Source organism: Limanda limanda, chromosome 23, assembly GCF_963576545.1.
Source record: "Limanda limanda chromosome 23, fLimLim1.1, whole genome shotgun sequence".
Classification (NCBI taxonomy): Eukaryota; Metazoa; Chordata; class Actinopteri; order Pleuronectiformes; family Pleuronectidae; genus Limanda; species Limanda limanda.
In genome coordinates, this window is record NC_083658.1 from 11,471,292 (window position 1) to 11,485,730 (window position 14,439).

Here is a 14,439-nt window from a genome sequence, read left to right on the forward strand (position 1 = left end):
CAACCTGAATAGAAGCCTCCAGCAAAGCAGCGGAGGACGGCCTGCACTTCTGTCCAATAAGCATAGAGTACTCAGGCGGTGGGTTGTTTCATTGGGCGACGCTGAGCTCCAGGAGGGGCCTCTCACCAATCAGGACCCGGGGATCTGGAGGAGCGTCACTATTTCACGGCTAGCTCCGCAGCTTAAAAGCCGGCTGTCTCGCCAACACTAGACCCTTTTCCCGAATCAGAGACAAGCTACAAAATGGCAAGAACCAAGCAGACCGCTCGTAAATCCACCGGAGGCAAAGCCCCCAGGAAGCAGCTGGCCACCAAGGCTGCGCGCAAGAGCGCCCCGGCCACCGGCGGCGTGAAGAAGCCTCACCGTTACAGGCCCGGTACCGTGGCTCTGAGAGAGATCCGTCGCTACCAGAAATCTACGGAGCTGCTGATCCGCAAGCTGCCCTTCCAGCGCCTGGTGAGAGAAATCGCTCAGGATTTCAAGACCGACCTGCGCTTCCAGAGCTCCGCTGTCATGGCTCTGCAGGAGGCCAGCGAGGCTTACCTGGTCGGCCTGTTTGAGGACACCAACCTGTGCGCCATCCACGCCAAGAGGGTAACCATCATGCCCAAGGACATCCAGCTGGCCCGCCGCATCCGCGGAGAGAGAGCTTAAACTGCTGCTGCTCCACTGACTATAACAACGGCTCTTTTAAGAGCCACTTCACTGTACTCAAGACAAAACTCCTTCGTTGCCCTGCTTGTTAAAGACAGTTAATACATATGACTAACTAGAGAATTGACTGCAGAGCTTAAAGTACATAGCAATACCATTGGAGTATTGAATAAATTAAGTAATAACAATATAATAAATTATAATCAAGTTATTACAGTACATTACAATCCATCTTTTTAAACATTTAACCCGATTTACAACATTAATTGAACAGGAAACTTATTAGCATGTCATATTGCCATATTTACAGGAATTGCAGTCAAACATTTGTTGCTTTAGTAGCTCTGCATAGAATACACATGGGAAGGTACACAAGCTAAGACCCGGCCTGCTATTATTCTAACATTCATGAGGTCTGATATTTCACTTCAACTGTTAAATGGAACCATGGTCACAGCTGTAATTCAATTGTTTTATTATTTAAAGGGAGATGACTGATCTACTCTGTGCAAAAACTCATCAAACAGCTTCCGCTAATTAAGAAGGTGCTTTTGGTAAAACATTACAATGGTTTTGAAAGACAATCCCCAGGGATTGGAGCCCATGCAAACAAGTGAACTATTTGAAGCCTTGAACATAATTGTAACAGTTGCATTAAAGGCATTCATCAAGAGAACATGTATACCCCACTGATATAGACTCAGATGAAAATATTAAGTATCACTGAATGCTGTAAACACAATCACAGGCTGCTATCATCTCACTGCAATTATATTTGCATTGATTTCCAAGGCAACGATATATAAGACCTCCCCCCCCCCCTTTTCTCTTCCAAAATGAGTTCAAAAGCACCACAGCTCCACCAAAACCCGTTTCCCAGCTGCTTCACATGTTTGTTCAGAGTGACCGAGTGAAAACAAGCACCGGCTGATGATTCCTTTGCACTAAAGTCACGTTTTTGTGCAGGCAGCAAACAAACCGCTGATGGCTGAGGCTCCTGGGGAAGTTGAGCCAGACCTCCTGTCAGCGCCGTGAACTTTTCATGCTGAGGGTGCTGGAGATTCATTCTATAATTAGGACTTAATTCAATATCCATGTTGAAATAGGCAATTTGACTAAATATTCACTTCAAGCAATGATCATATCAATATTGTAGCACATTTAACACTAGGATACATGTTTATGTGTATTATTTTAATCATTGTGTAAAATAATCATTAAAACATGGCAAATGTTTTTGGAAAACTATTGGTCTTGTGAGTGAGAGATCTCAGTCAACCTGTCCATATGTTACCTATTGATCAATAGATCAAGTCTTCTCAGACTTTTATAGCCAATAACACATTCATATTACAAATGAAGGCTTGAGTGTCAACACGCTGTGTATCCAGAATGTACACGCGTATGAAGTTTGTGTAGATTACTGTGGGTAAGTGGTAGCATGTTAACAAGTTATTTGAACCATTCATACTTTACGTATGTAGTGCTTTATAAACAAACACTATAACACAAAGTACTTTCCATGCTTGCTGCGGTAAAAACAAAACCCCTACCCTTCACTAACGCCCGTCACTTTACAATTATAACCACCAGGGGGGGGAAAAACTCCTCATCCTCGTTAGTGACACAGATCACTGATTTGTGAAAGTAGATTATACATCCTACAGTACAAAACTGCTGTTGCATTTAAAAATATCTATTCTCAGATGTAGAAGCTATGCAAGATGTTTTAGATTTATTCAAGATGGCTCTTCTTCAATTTAATTAACCACAGTAATATCATTAGTTAAAAGTGGCCGTCTAAATATTATCTATGATATGGTCATAATATGGTCATGTCATTAGAGTCAGGACAGTTTGCCTCCATAGAGAAAGTGTGTGGCTCTTAAAAGAGCCTTTGGTTTGATGTCTCCACAGAGGCGTTTACTTGGAGCTGGTGTACTTGGTCACGGCCTTGGTGCCCTCAGACACGGCGTGTTTGGCCAGCTCCCCGGGCAGCAGCAGACGGACGGCGGTCTGAATCTCCCTGGAGGTGATGGTGGAGCGCTTGTTGTAATGAGCCAGACGAGAGGCCTCACCGGCGATGCGCTCGAAGATGTCGCTCACGAAGGAGTTCATGATGCCCATGGCCTTGGACGAGATCCCAGTGTCGGGGTGGACCTGCTTCAGCACCTTGTACACGTAGATGGCGTAGCTCTCCTTCCTGGACTTCCTCCTCTTCTTTCCGCCCTTACCGGGGGCCTTCGCCACCGCTTTCTTGGAGCCCTTCTTGGGCGCAGGCTTCGCTGGTTCAGGCATTGTCACGATATTTTTCGTTCAATTGAGTACGGACTCTGGTGGCCAGGCTGTACTTGAACACATCACATGTAAACCAACATGTGCCGTTCCCCCTCTGTCATTGGCTGAATTTGGAGCGCCAGTGTAACAGCACGTGGGAGTGTCTCCGTGTTCGTGAATCCATTATTCTGCTGCTGACAGATGTTGAACTGTAGAGCTCAACTGTAACATTTGGAAGGTTAAGAAATGCAAGATGTCTGAAACATATTATAATTTATGTTAGTATCCCATTTGTATCATTTAAAACAATCTGAACCAAAGCCAACTGATACACAGCTCTAAATGATAAGGGAACACTTAATGGTCCCAGTAAAACACCAGGTCAGTTCAACTTCAGGTTTATCAATCTGTCCATTTAAGAAGCACAAGTGATTGTGAGTACATTTTAACCTATTTTGGTGCAAATGAAAGTGACAGGCACTGTAAACCCAGACAGACCACACACACACACACACACACACACACACACACACACACACACACACACACACACACACACACACACACACACACACACACACACACACACACACACACACACACACACACACACACGCACACAAACAGGCCCCACTCACTCGTTCAGAGCAACACGGTGATATGTAAGGAGCGTTACCATGAACAATCTGGTAAGTGACTTTTTTAAAGAACAGTGGAAACAGTTCAAATACAAAGTTTCTCTCTGGTAACATCTGGTTACACAATCAATCAAGTGCTGTGTTTTATTTTTGTGTGTATTGCAATAGGGTCTCGATTAACTAATGAGTGAGTCAATAAGTCAGTCAGTCAGGGTCCAGAAGGCTGAAGTGTAAGGCCGTTGCCAAAGCCCTGCAGTACAAGGGGACGTCAGTGGCTAACGCACGCTGTGGTGTGCACGGAGAGGACACTTGTGTGTTCTTCATAGCAACAAATGTAGTTGCTGAGTGTGAATTTAGATATGCACTAAATGGCTGTGTATATTATTGTATATGTGTGAGTGTCTGTGTATTCATATTAATGTCTTCTTGTGAATCTATTTTAATTAAAATACAAGGCAGATTAGTTTAGCAACATGATGACTTTATTTAGCTTGACCAAACATTTTTTTTTTCTGTTTTCTTACCACTCTCTCCATGTGCTTCAGTGACAGATGGAATAAGTAATGTCGACTACACTTCCTTTATTTGTGGTCACATTGTTACTTTGTCTATAGTTATATAGATCCAGGGGTGACTCATTTTTCACCAACGTGTGTTTCTGCACAGACTTGAAGCGTAAAGGTCCTCAACATCCATTCAGAGCAACAAACTGGTGAGGTGCAGCACCTAAACAAACAGCTCTGTCCATGGTCCTTGAAGATATAAACAATTTAGTTTTGTAATTATACTCTGAACCTTAAAAAAAATTCCCTATTTTAATGACAGCCACACATCAAGTTGATGCAGCTACAGAGCTCATATTCAAAACTCAGAACAGAGAAGAAGCTGTAATAAAACAGGTGAAGCTGAGCTAATGGAAAACAAAGCTTCTGACGATCATATAGGAGAGTTCAACTGGTAGTGGACGTTGTTCCGGTTCACATGATTTGGAGAGCAGCGCCATCTGTTGGCTTCCTGATGTTTCTTAAGTATATATACACAAACATGTATATGATGTGAAACTGCAATTGTCATTTATATGAGCAGCTCACCCGCAACTTCAGTACTCTACTCGTTCTTATGCAAGTGTGTATATATGTTTAAGTGTATTTATATAAATAAAATTATAAATATAAAGTGTTTTTAAGTGTCACTTATATATTTAGCAGTTAAAGACCAGAGGAAAAACGATGAATGAATATTATAACTAATGTGATTGTACAAAACTGATTTAAACTTAAAAATACTCTTTAAAGAAGTATGGTTTATGAAGTACAGTAGAAATCGCTGCATATCATGTCTTCATAGCCAAAAGCTGTACTATATATTTTTTTTGTTTTGATGTGAGATAACTTCGAAATATTATTAACAATTAGAAATACTCAGAGTGCTGAGCAGAGGATGTGAGCTCTCATTGACTTGGTGTGTGGCTCTTAAAAGAGCCGTTGTGTTGTTGAGCTGTTGGAAAGTGAGTTTATCCGCCGAAGCCGTACAGAGTGCGGCCCTGTCTCTTCAGAGCATACACCACGTCCATGGCGGTCACGGTCTTCCTCTTGGCGTGCTCGGTGTAGGTGACAGCATCGCGGATCACGTTCTCCAGGAAAACCTTCAACACGCCGCGGGTCTCCTCGTAGATCAGACCGGAGATACGCTTCACTCCGCCACGGCGAGCCAGGCGGCGGATAGCGGGCTTGGTAATTCCCTGGATGTTATCACGGAGAACTTTTCGATGACGCTTTGCGCCGCCTTTCCCGAGACCTTTTCCTCCCTTTCCTCGTCCAGACATCTTGTTCAGTTAGATGAGATCTAGTCAATGAGTTTCTCCGCGGGAACCACAGCTATTGATAGCTTGACTGAGGACCTGATAGAAGACCGAGGCCGCCGTCTTCCTCCTCTGTGGATCCTCATGGCAGCTGATAATTAAGTCTATTGTGCTCTATTGTCCTACATCCAAACCTCCACAGATTTGGATGTAGGACGGCAGATATTAAAGTCTGACACTTTACCACTTGTGTGTATTAGGAGTAGGACTGTAGCACGTTTTCATCAAGAAGGAGTAGTGCCTGTGAAAAAACGATTGGTTAAAAATTAGAGTAACATTAGGACTGTTTGGGAAATACTTAGAGAATGTATGAATATTGAGCAACCTTGAGTGAAAAACAGTGGTCACACAAAGAGTCAGTTCACGATTTATCCCTTAGCTCTCCTGTTATCCTCAAATTAAAAAGTATCCTTTGAGTCATTTTGACCCCAGCAATTAAAACACTCCATAACATTATTATAATACAAATTGTTACCTAAGTATATGTTTCCAGTATGGTTTGTTTCATTGTTGACTACTCAAATTGCTTTTTATCTAAAACACAACCCCCAACCAAAAGTAAATGTTATATTCAAAAGTGTTAGTGCCGTATAAGCACTTGATGCTTGTCTTGAACTGTTTTGGATAGTTTTATGAACATGCCCATTTATTATTAGTCCACGGTGACAGTGTGACTATGTTCATCTTTCATTTGGTATCATTGGATACTGACCAGTTTTAAAAGCACCTCATGTATGCTTGACAATGTTGTTGATTACAAACTGTCATTCTGCTGGATTATATTTTACTACATTCATCTGGTTTCATTTGCATATATGGACCTCGGATAAAATGGTCATGGTTTTGTGGTGGTATCCTTAGAGTCGTATTTTCATCCCCCGCCACCTGAAGCTGCCCGTCAACAATGACGAGGAGTTCAACAAACTTCTGGGCAGAGTGACCATCTGTCAACTTTGTCTTTCCTTTCCTACCTTTGATTCATGACTTAAAATCTATGGTTAAAATCTATAAGATCGACAACAACACTGTTGTTGTGGTTTTGCTATGAGCTTGGATGGGGGTGATTGAAGGGGTGGGGGGTGTTTTTTTTTATCATTGTGAGAATTGAAAGTACTCTGTGTTATAGTGCTTGTATAAAAAGTAATACATAAATCAAGTATGTTTGAATGGTTACAATTACATGTTTACATGCTACAATTTACACAAACACTTTCACATACTGCACACGTGTGTACATTCTGGATACACATAGTGTTTGTTGACACTAAGGCCTTCATTTGTTATTTGAATGTGTTATTGGCCATAAAAATATGAGAAGACTTGATCTATTGATCAATAGGCAACATTGTGGGCGGCTGTGGCTGAGGGGTAGAGTGGTCGTCCTCCAACCTGAAGGTAGGCGGTTCGATCCCCAGTCTGAACCATCTGCATGCCGAAGTGTCCTTGGGCAAGATGCTGAACCCTCAATAGCCCCCCATAGAATAACAAAGTGCTGCAAGTAGATGCACTGTATGAATGTGTGTGTGAATGGGTGAATGTGAAACTGTACTGTAAAGCGCTTTGAGTGGTCTTCATCAGACTAGAAAAGCGCTATATAAATACAAATCCATTTACCATTTACCATATTGACAGGTTAACAGATATTTCTCACACATGGGTCAAATAGTTTTTCAGAAACGTTTGCCATGATTTAATGACTATTTTACACAGATAATGATTACCATAATCTACAGAAACCTGTATCCCAGTGTTAACATGGTGAGCAAAAGTTGGTATTTACTCAGTAGAGAATTTGCTAATTCCAGTAAAGCTTAAACATTTTCTGGAAAATAAATGATTGAACCTGTTGACTTTTTGTATAAAATGAGAGAAATGTGCCACAATCTTAAATTAATCATCGCTTGAAGTCAATATTTGTTTAAATTGACAAATTCAACATGGATATGAACTGTAGCGGCAATGACTCTCCAGCAACCTCAGCATGAAACGTCGAGGCGATGATAGGAAGTCTGGCTCAACTTCGCCAGGAGCCTCGGCCATCAGCGGTGTGTTTGCTGCCTCCACAATTACTTGACTTTATTACAAAGGGATCATCAGCAGGTGCTTGTTTGTACTCGGTCTCTCTGAACAAACATGTGGAGCAGCAGGGAAACGGGTTTTGGTGGAGCTGTGGTGCTTGTGAACTCATTTTAGGAGAGAAACTAGTGGGAAAAGCCGCTGAGCAGCGCTGCTCACCGCGGTGAACGGGTCGTGTTTGGAGACTCCACCGACAAAATGCAGAGAGCATCAGAGCTCTTCATGAGTTCAATTTGAAGACAAATAAGTCCGCTACCTGCTGCCTCACTGTCAGCCTCCAGCACCGCTTACCCACTGACTTTTCACTCGTTATTGAGTGAAGAGAAAACACAAGTGTCTCGGCGTTCACACTGCACATAGGAGCCACAGCTCGACTGAGTCTTCACGGTTCTCATGGTGTGTTCATGTACCGCCTCCCGATCAGGACTCATCATCAGTCCTGTAACTCACTCCGATAGTTCGTCGTTGATTTAAACGCAAAGAGAAAAATGGCAGAAGTCGCTCCAGCTCCAGCTCCAGCCGCCGCCGCCAAGGTTAAAGCGGTCAAGAAGAAGGTCGTGAAAGCGAAGCCCGCTGGCCCCAGCGTCAGTGAGCTCATCGTGAAAGCCGTGTCCGCGTCCAAGGAGCGCAGTGGCGCGTCAGTGTCCGCCCTCAAGAAGGCTCTGGCTGCCGGAGGTTACGATGTGGAGAAGAACAATTCCCGCGTCAACACCACCATCAAGAAGCTGGTGGTCAGCGGGACCCTGGTCCAGACCAAGGGAACCGGGGCCACAGGCTCGTTCAAGATGAGCAAGAAGGTGGAGACCAAGGTCCATAAGCCGGTGAAGAAGGCCGCTCCCAAAGCGAAGAAGCCCGCCGCCAAGAAACCTGCAGTGGCTAAAAAGCCCAAGGCAGCGGCAGCAAAGAAGCCAGCAGCCGCCAAAAAGTCCCCGAAGAAGGTGACGAAACCAGCAGCGGCCAAGAAGGTGGCCAAGAGCCCTAAGAAGGTGGCGAAGAGCCCCAAGAAAGTGGCAAAGAGCCCCAAGAAGGTGGTGAAAAAGGCGCCTGCTGCCAAGAAAGCCCCCGCGAAGAAGGTCGCCAAACCCAAAGCGAAGAAGACCGCAGCCAAGAAGAAGTGAGCTGTCCTCACAGTGAAACAGGTCTATCCTGGTAAAAGGCTCTTTTAAGAGCCACACACGTCTATCCACAAAGAGCAGACTCCTCATCATCCATCACCACTGTCAATAAATATGTAGAGACAGAGTCCTGAGGTAAAGGGAGATAAGTTGGATAGAATCATATGAAATGTCTCTTACGATGTCAAGATTTAGAAGTTAGTTAATATCAAAACATAAAATAATATAAAACATAGTTTAGACTGTGTGAAGGAGTAGCCGATTTCTACCGTCACAAACAGATCATGTAACATGATGTTCAGCCATATCCAATTTACTTCATGCACTTTCTAAAGAGTGTGCCTTTGTTGTTATATTTATCGTAGTTTCCACATGTCTTTCCTTGCTAAATATATAATAAATATAAAAGTGACAGCTGCTTAGAAAAATGACAATTCCCGCTTCACATCCTACAACTTCACTGTACTGTAGTAGCATCAGGCTGCCAACAGATGGAGATGTTCTCCAAATTATGTGAAGCGGAACAACGTCCCTTACCAGATGAACTCTCCTCCATGTCCTGTCAGAAGCTTTGTTTTCAAGTAGCTCAGCTACTCCTGTTTTATTGCAGCTACTTGTTGAGTCATGAAGGACGGTTGTTGATACTAGTTGTGTTCCTGATACACACCAGTGATGAATTTATTTTACATTTAGTTTGCAAGCGTGTGTGTGTTCGGTGTGTGCGAGCGACTTTATATGCATTTAATGGTTGCGTGTGTGCTTGTCTCTAAAGACGGCAAAGTATTATGATCTGACCTGATACAATATCCCTGTTATCACTGTTTGGACCATATATATTTGCTTAATTGTACATTTGTTGTATATACATATCAGGGGACTTAAACAACAACGTCTTCTATATATATAGAAGGCCAGGATGCACTACTGTAATAGAATTGTAGGTTTCACTACCCTACCTCCTTGTCATTGGTCCAGGAGGAAGTGGGGCAGGGGAATCCATTGATGCTCTTAATGGATGTTGTGGAGCAGATCGCAGCCGTTTTACTCTTCAAGTCTGTGCAGAGGTGAAAAACTGAGATAACTGTATCTAGATAACTACAAAAAAATGTATGGTATTACCACAGTGTTGTCGACATTACACATTTCATCTGTCACTCAAGCACATGGAGAGAATGGTTAGCAAACTAGAAAAAATATTTCTTTGTCAAGCAAAGTAAATTCATCATGTTGCTAAGATTATCCGTCTTGTATCCTAATAAAAAGAGATTAACAAACAGACATTAACATGAATACACAGACTGACATATCCCCACACATGCATTCATAAACACACACGGCCATTTAAAGCATAGATACATTCACACAGAGCCACTTCATGTGTTGCTATTCTTTTCTGCCTGATTTTTTTTCTGACTGACCAATGACAGCTTCCCATGTCAGCCCACCTGTGTGATCACATTCAAGTGGAGCTCTGAGGCTGAGCACTGAGGGGTGACTGGGTGAAGGAATAGTTGTGTTCCTGAAACACACCAGTGCTGAATTTATTATTCAAGCGTGTGTGTGCGAGCGAGTTTTTATGAATTACATGGTTGTGTGTGTGCTTGTTTCTAAAGACGGCTAAGTAAAATGATCTGAGTTAAATGTACATTTGTTGTTTAAGTCCCCAGATATATATATATATATATTTGTATATAAAGTGTTTTGTTATCAAATCTGCTTTTTATATGGATATTCACAACGAATAAATAATAAATGATTGCTTCAAAATGTCTGACATCCTGAGGTGAAAGCTGATAGTTGGACCTGTGAACACAAAGTCCAACTATCAGCTTTCACCTCAGGATGTTCAACGGTTAAAGGAACTGGCCCAAGGGTCATCTCATGACCAACAATACAGCCTTAGCTCACCTTATGAGGCCAAAGCTATTTGAGTTCACTGAAGAAGACCCTGAGAAGTGGCCGAAAGCTCAGAAAACAAAAGGAGCTTCTGGTTGAATTGATCCAGAGTACACTTCAGTGCTCAAAATGTTTGTTGTGTCATCCAAACCATTCAGATGGTGACGGAGCTCCATGCACCTTTCATGACTTCAAGCCTCATCAGTGTCACACCAGAAGATTCACAGGAGGAAAGTATACAACAATAATAATAATGATGGCTGAGTTACATGTAGCTGCTCCACTTCAATGGTCCTGCAGTTGTGCATGCTGGACCACTGTCATGTTTGCTGTGTCACTTTAATACAACAGAGGACTTGGTCAGTGATTTGAATGAAAACCTGATTCATGTGAAACACGTCCATAATAACACATGTGACTGGAAACACAGCACCTAACTTTTAAAAGCTGCTTTTAAAAATTACGCAGCTGTACCAGAGCGATCGTTATGACTACATTACTTTGTGAATAATAGTTTATAAGATGTGTAATGAATAGATACATTTACTTCTCACTCTAGATGACAAATGTAAAGAGGTTGAAATCTGAATTAAATAGATAGATAGATAGATAGATAGAGTACTTTATTCATCCCCGAAGGGAAATTAAGTTGTCATAGCAGCCGGTATATTTGAATACAATTAAATACAATACAATACAATAGAATAAAATTAAAAGGTACAAAGAATAAAAAAACAGAAGCACAAGATAAAAATACAATAAAATAGGTAGATAAGGTGCATTGGCAAGATGATGGTAAAAGTACTGATGATATGATGGTAATGGTATTGTTAGACAGTATATAAGTATAGTACAGTATATATAGTATATAATATAACATAATAAATATTTATATATGATAGTAATTATACCAATATAAAAGCAGTATATGGTAATAATGGCAGCAACAGTATATATAATAATAATAGTAATGGTGATATAATAATAGTAATTATAACATGTACACATAAATAAATATGTGTATATAGACTTATGTAAACAAGAATATACAGAGAGTATGATATGATACATAGTAGAAGTATGAATATGAATATAAGTATTTGACTATACAATAGGTAATATAATATACTATGAATCTAAGAATATGTATACAGAGTGTGCAAAAGACAATATTATTGTATAAAATGATATATAATATCAATATGGTTTATATGCACACATATCACATATGATGTGAAGTAAGTGTATAAGGAGCGGTTGTACAGGTACACAGTGCAGGAGACATGTTTAGTGCAGTTCTGTGATGGTGGCTCTGACAGAGGTAGATGAGTTGAACAGTCTTATTGCAGTTGGGAGGAATGATTTCCTGTATCGTTCCTTAGAGCAGCGGGGTTGAATGAGTCTGTGGCTGAAGCTGCTCCTTAGCTTGTCCAGTGTTTTGTAGAGGGGGTGAGAGGGATGGTCCATGATTGCCAGCAGTTTTGCCAGCATCCTGTCCTCCACCACCTCCTCCAGGGTGACCAGCTTAGAGCCAACCACAGACTCTGCCTTCCTGATGAGTTTTTTCAGTCTGTTGGCGTCCTTTGCCTTGATGCCCGCACCCCAGGACACCACAGCAAAGAAGATGGTGCTCGCCACAACAGACTGATAGAACATCTGCAGCATCTTGTTGCAGACGTGGAAGGACCTGAGCCTCCTCAGGAAGTAAAGCCGGCTCAGGCCCTTCTTGTAGACGGCCTGTGTGTTGGTGGACCAGTCCAGTTTATTGTCCAGAGTGACACCCAGGTACTTGTATGCAGACACCACCTCCACATCCGTCACACCGATGCAGACAGGAGAGGGCAGGGGCTTGTTCCTCCTGAAGTCCACCACCATCTCCCTCGTCTTCGCCACGTTGAGCTGCATGCAGTTCTCCCCACACCACTTCACAAAGCGGTCAACCAGGTCCCTGTACTCAGCCTCCCCCCCGCCCTCAACACACCCCACAATGGCCGTGTCATCAGAGAACTTCTGTAGATGACACGACTCAGTGCAGTGCTGAAAGTCAGCAGTGTATGTGGTGAAGAGGAAGGGGGACAGTACAGTTCCCTGGGGGGCCCCGATGTTACTGATCAGACGACCAGACACACAGTTCTGTAATCTCACAAACTGCGGTCTGCCCGTCAGATAGTCATTGACCCAAGTGATGAGGGGAGCACTCACCTGCGTGCCCTCCAGTTTGGCCTTCAGCAGTCTGGGCTGGATGGTGTTGAAGGCGCTGGAGAAGTCGAAGAACATGATCCGGACTGAGGTGTTGGGTCTGTCCAGGGAGGAATAAGCCTTCTGCAGCAGGTAGATGATTGCATCATCAACCCCCACATGGGGCTGATATGCAAACTGCAGGGGGTCTTGTGATGGGAACACCAGCGGCCTGAGGTGTGCCAGGACCAGTCTCTCCATGACCTTCATGATGTGAGAGGTCAGTGCCACCGGCCTGTAGTCCTCCAGTGCAGCAGGACGTCCTTTTTTGGGCACTGGGACCAGGCAGGATGTTTTCCAGAGCACTGGCACTCTCTGAAGTTGTAGGCTCAGGTTGAAGAGGTGCTGGAGAACTCCACAGAGCTGGCTGGAGCATCCCTTCAGCACACGAGGGCTGATGCGGTCAGGTCCTGCAGCTTTCCTCTGTTTGAGCCTGTCCAGCTCTCTCCTCACCTGGCTGGCTGTGAAGTGGAGTCCAGACTCGGGGGTGGGGGGCTGTGGGTGATGTGAGGATGTCCTGGGGGTGGGAGGTGTGGGAAGGTCTGTGGTGAAGGCCAGCGGGGGGATGGGGGGAGGTGGTGACGGGGGGTAGGGGGTGATGGGGGGAGGTGGGGGGTTGTTGTTCGGAGAAGTAGAGGAGGCAGTGAAGGGTCCGCTGGGGGTGGGGGGGTTGGAGTTGAACCTGTTGAAGAATGTGTTCAGCTCGTTCGCACGTCCCTCATCCCCCGCTGCTCCCCCCCCTCTCCTCTGGAAGCCGGTGATCTCCTTCATCCCACTCCAGACGTCCCTGGTGTTATTGTCTTCCAGTTTGTGCTCCAGTTTTCTCCTGAAGTTGTCCTTGCTCTCCCTGATGCTGCGTTTGAGCTCCCTTTGTACACGTTTGAGCTCTGCACTGTCCCGTGATCTAAAGGCCCTCTTCTTCTCGTTCAGAAGGGCCTGTGATGAAGATGAAGGCCCCGGGATGTTGTGTTTGTAATCCTGCAGTCACAGTGTGGATGACGTCACACGCTGCTTCCGCGTTCCCGGATGGAGGAATGTAAACAGTGATGGCGAAAACACTGGTAAACTCCCTCGGCAGATAATACGGACGAAGTCCGACGGCGACGAGCTCGATGTCCGGGCTGCAGACACGCTGTTTAACCGTGACGTGCCCGGGGTGACACCACCGGTTGTTTACGAGCACGGCGAGGCCCCCTCCTTTCTTCTTGCCGCTCGCGGTGGTGTCTCTGTCGGCTCGGACCGTCTGGAAGCCGGGGATGGTGACGTTGGAGTCCGGTATCTGTTCGTGCAGCCACGTTTCCGTGAGACACACAACACTGGACTCCCTGTACTCCCGCTGCGTCCTGATGAGCGCTTCCAGCTCGTCCACCTTATTCGCCAGGGATCTCACGTTACCAGTGATGACTGCAGGGATGAAGGGCTTAAACTTTCTCTTCTCCATCCTCAGTTTAAGTCCCGCTCTGCAGCCTCGCCATCTCCTCTTTAACTCCTCCGGGATGGTGGGTCTCTCTCCGGCCAAGAGGGCTGTGTGCCTCAGGGCCATCAGCTGGTCGCGGGTGTAAACAAAGCCGGCGTGTGTAGCCGGCATGCTCCCAGTGATCCGAAGAGACCGAAGTGCAGTTAAAAGTTGTAAAAAGTGTAAAAATCAGTAGTAAAAGCACCTCGTCCTTGTGCGGTACGACGA

The 14,439-nt window shown here is 44.3% G+C and overlaps 4 protein-coding genes across 4 annotated transcripts; 2 read left to right on the top strand and 2 right to left on the bottom strand.

Annotated features, from left to right (window-relative positions):
* Positions 1 to 243: 243 nt before the first annotated feature.
* LOC132997026 (histone H3-like) lies at positions 244 to 2,276 on the top strand. The gene is made up of 2 exons (XM_061067397.1): positions 244 to 650; positions 2,255 to 2,276. The coding sequence occupies exons 1-2, from the start codon at positions 244 to 246 to the stop codon at positions 2,274 to 2,276; spliced, it is 429 nt and encodes a 142-aa protein (XP_060923380.1).
* Positions 2,277 to 2,577: 301 nt separating this feature from the next.
* Positions 2,578 to 2,952, bottom strand: LOC132996530 (histone H2B). The gene has a single exon (XM_061066825.1). The coding sequence runs from the start codon at positions 2,950 to 2,952 to the stop codon at positions 2,578 to 2,580; it is 375 nt and encodes a 124-aa protein (XP_060922808.1).
* A 2,130-nt stretch (positions 2,953 to 5,082) lies between these two features.
* LOC132996535 (histone H4) lies at positions 5,083 to 8,056 on the bottom strand. Its single transcript, XM_061066830.1, has 2 exons — positions 8,048 to 8,056; positions 5,083 to 5,394 (listed from the first exon to the last, which is right to left on the bottom strand). Exon 2 carries the CDS (start codon positions 5,392 to 5,394, stop codon positions 5,083 to 5,085), a length of 312 nt encoding a protein of 103 aa, XP_060922813.1. The 5' UTR covers positions 8,048 to 8,056.
* LOC132996533 (histone H1-like) lies at positions 7,974 to 8,624 on the top strand. The gene has a single exon (XM_061066827.1). It carries the CDS (start codon positions 7,995 to 7,997, stop codon positions 8,622 to 8,624), a length of 630 nt encoding a protein of 209 aa, XP_060922810.1. The 5' UTR covers positions 7,974 to 7,994.
* The last annotated feature ends 5,815 nt before the right edge of the window (positions 8,625 to 14,439 follow it).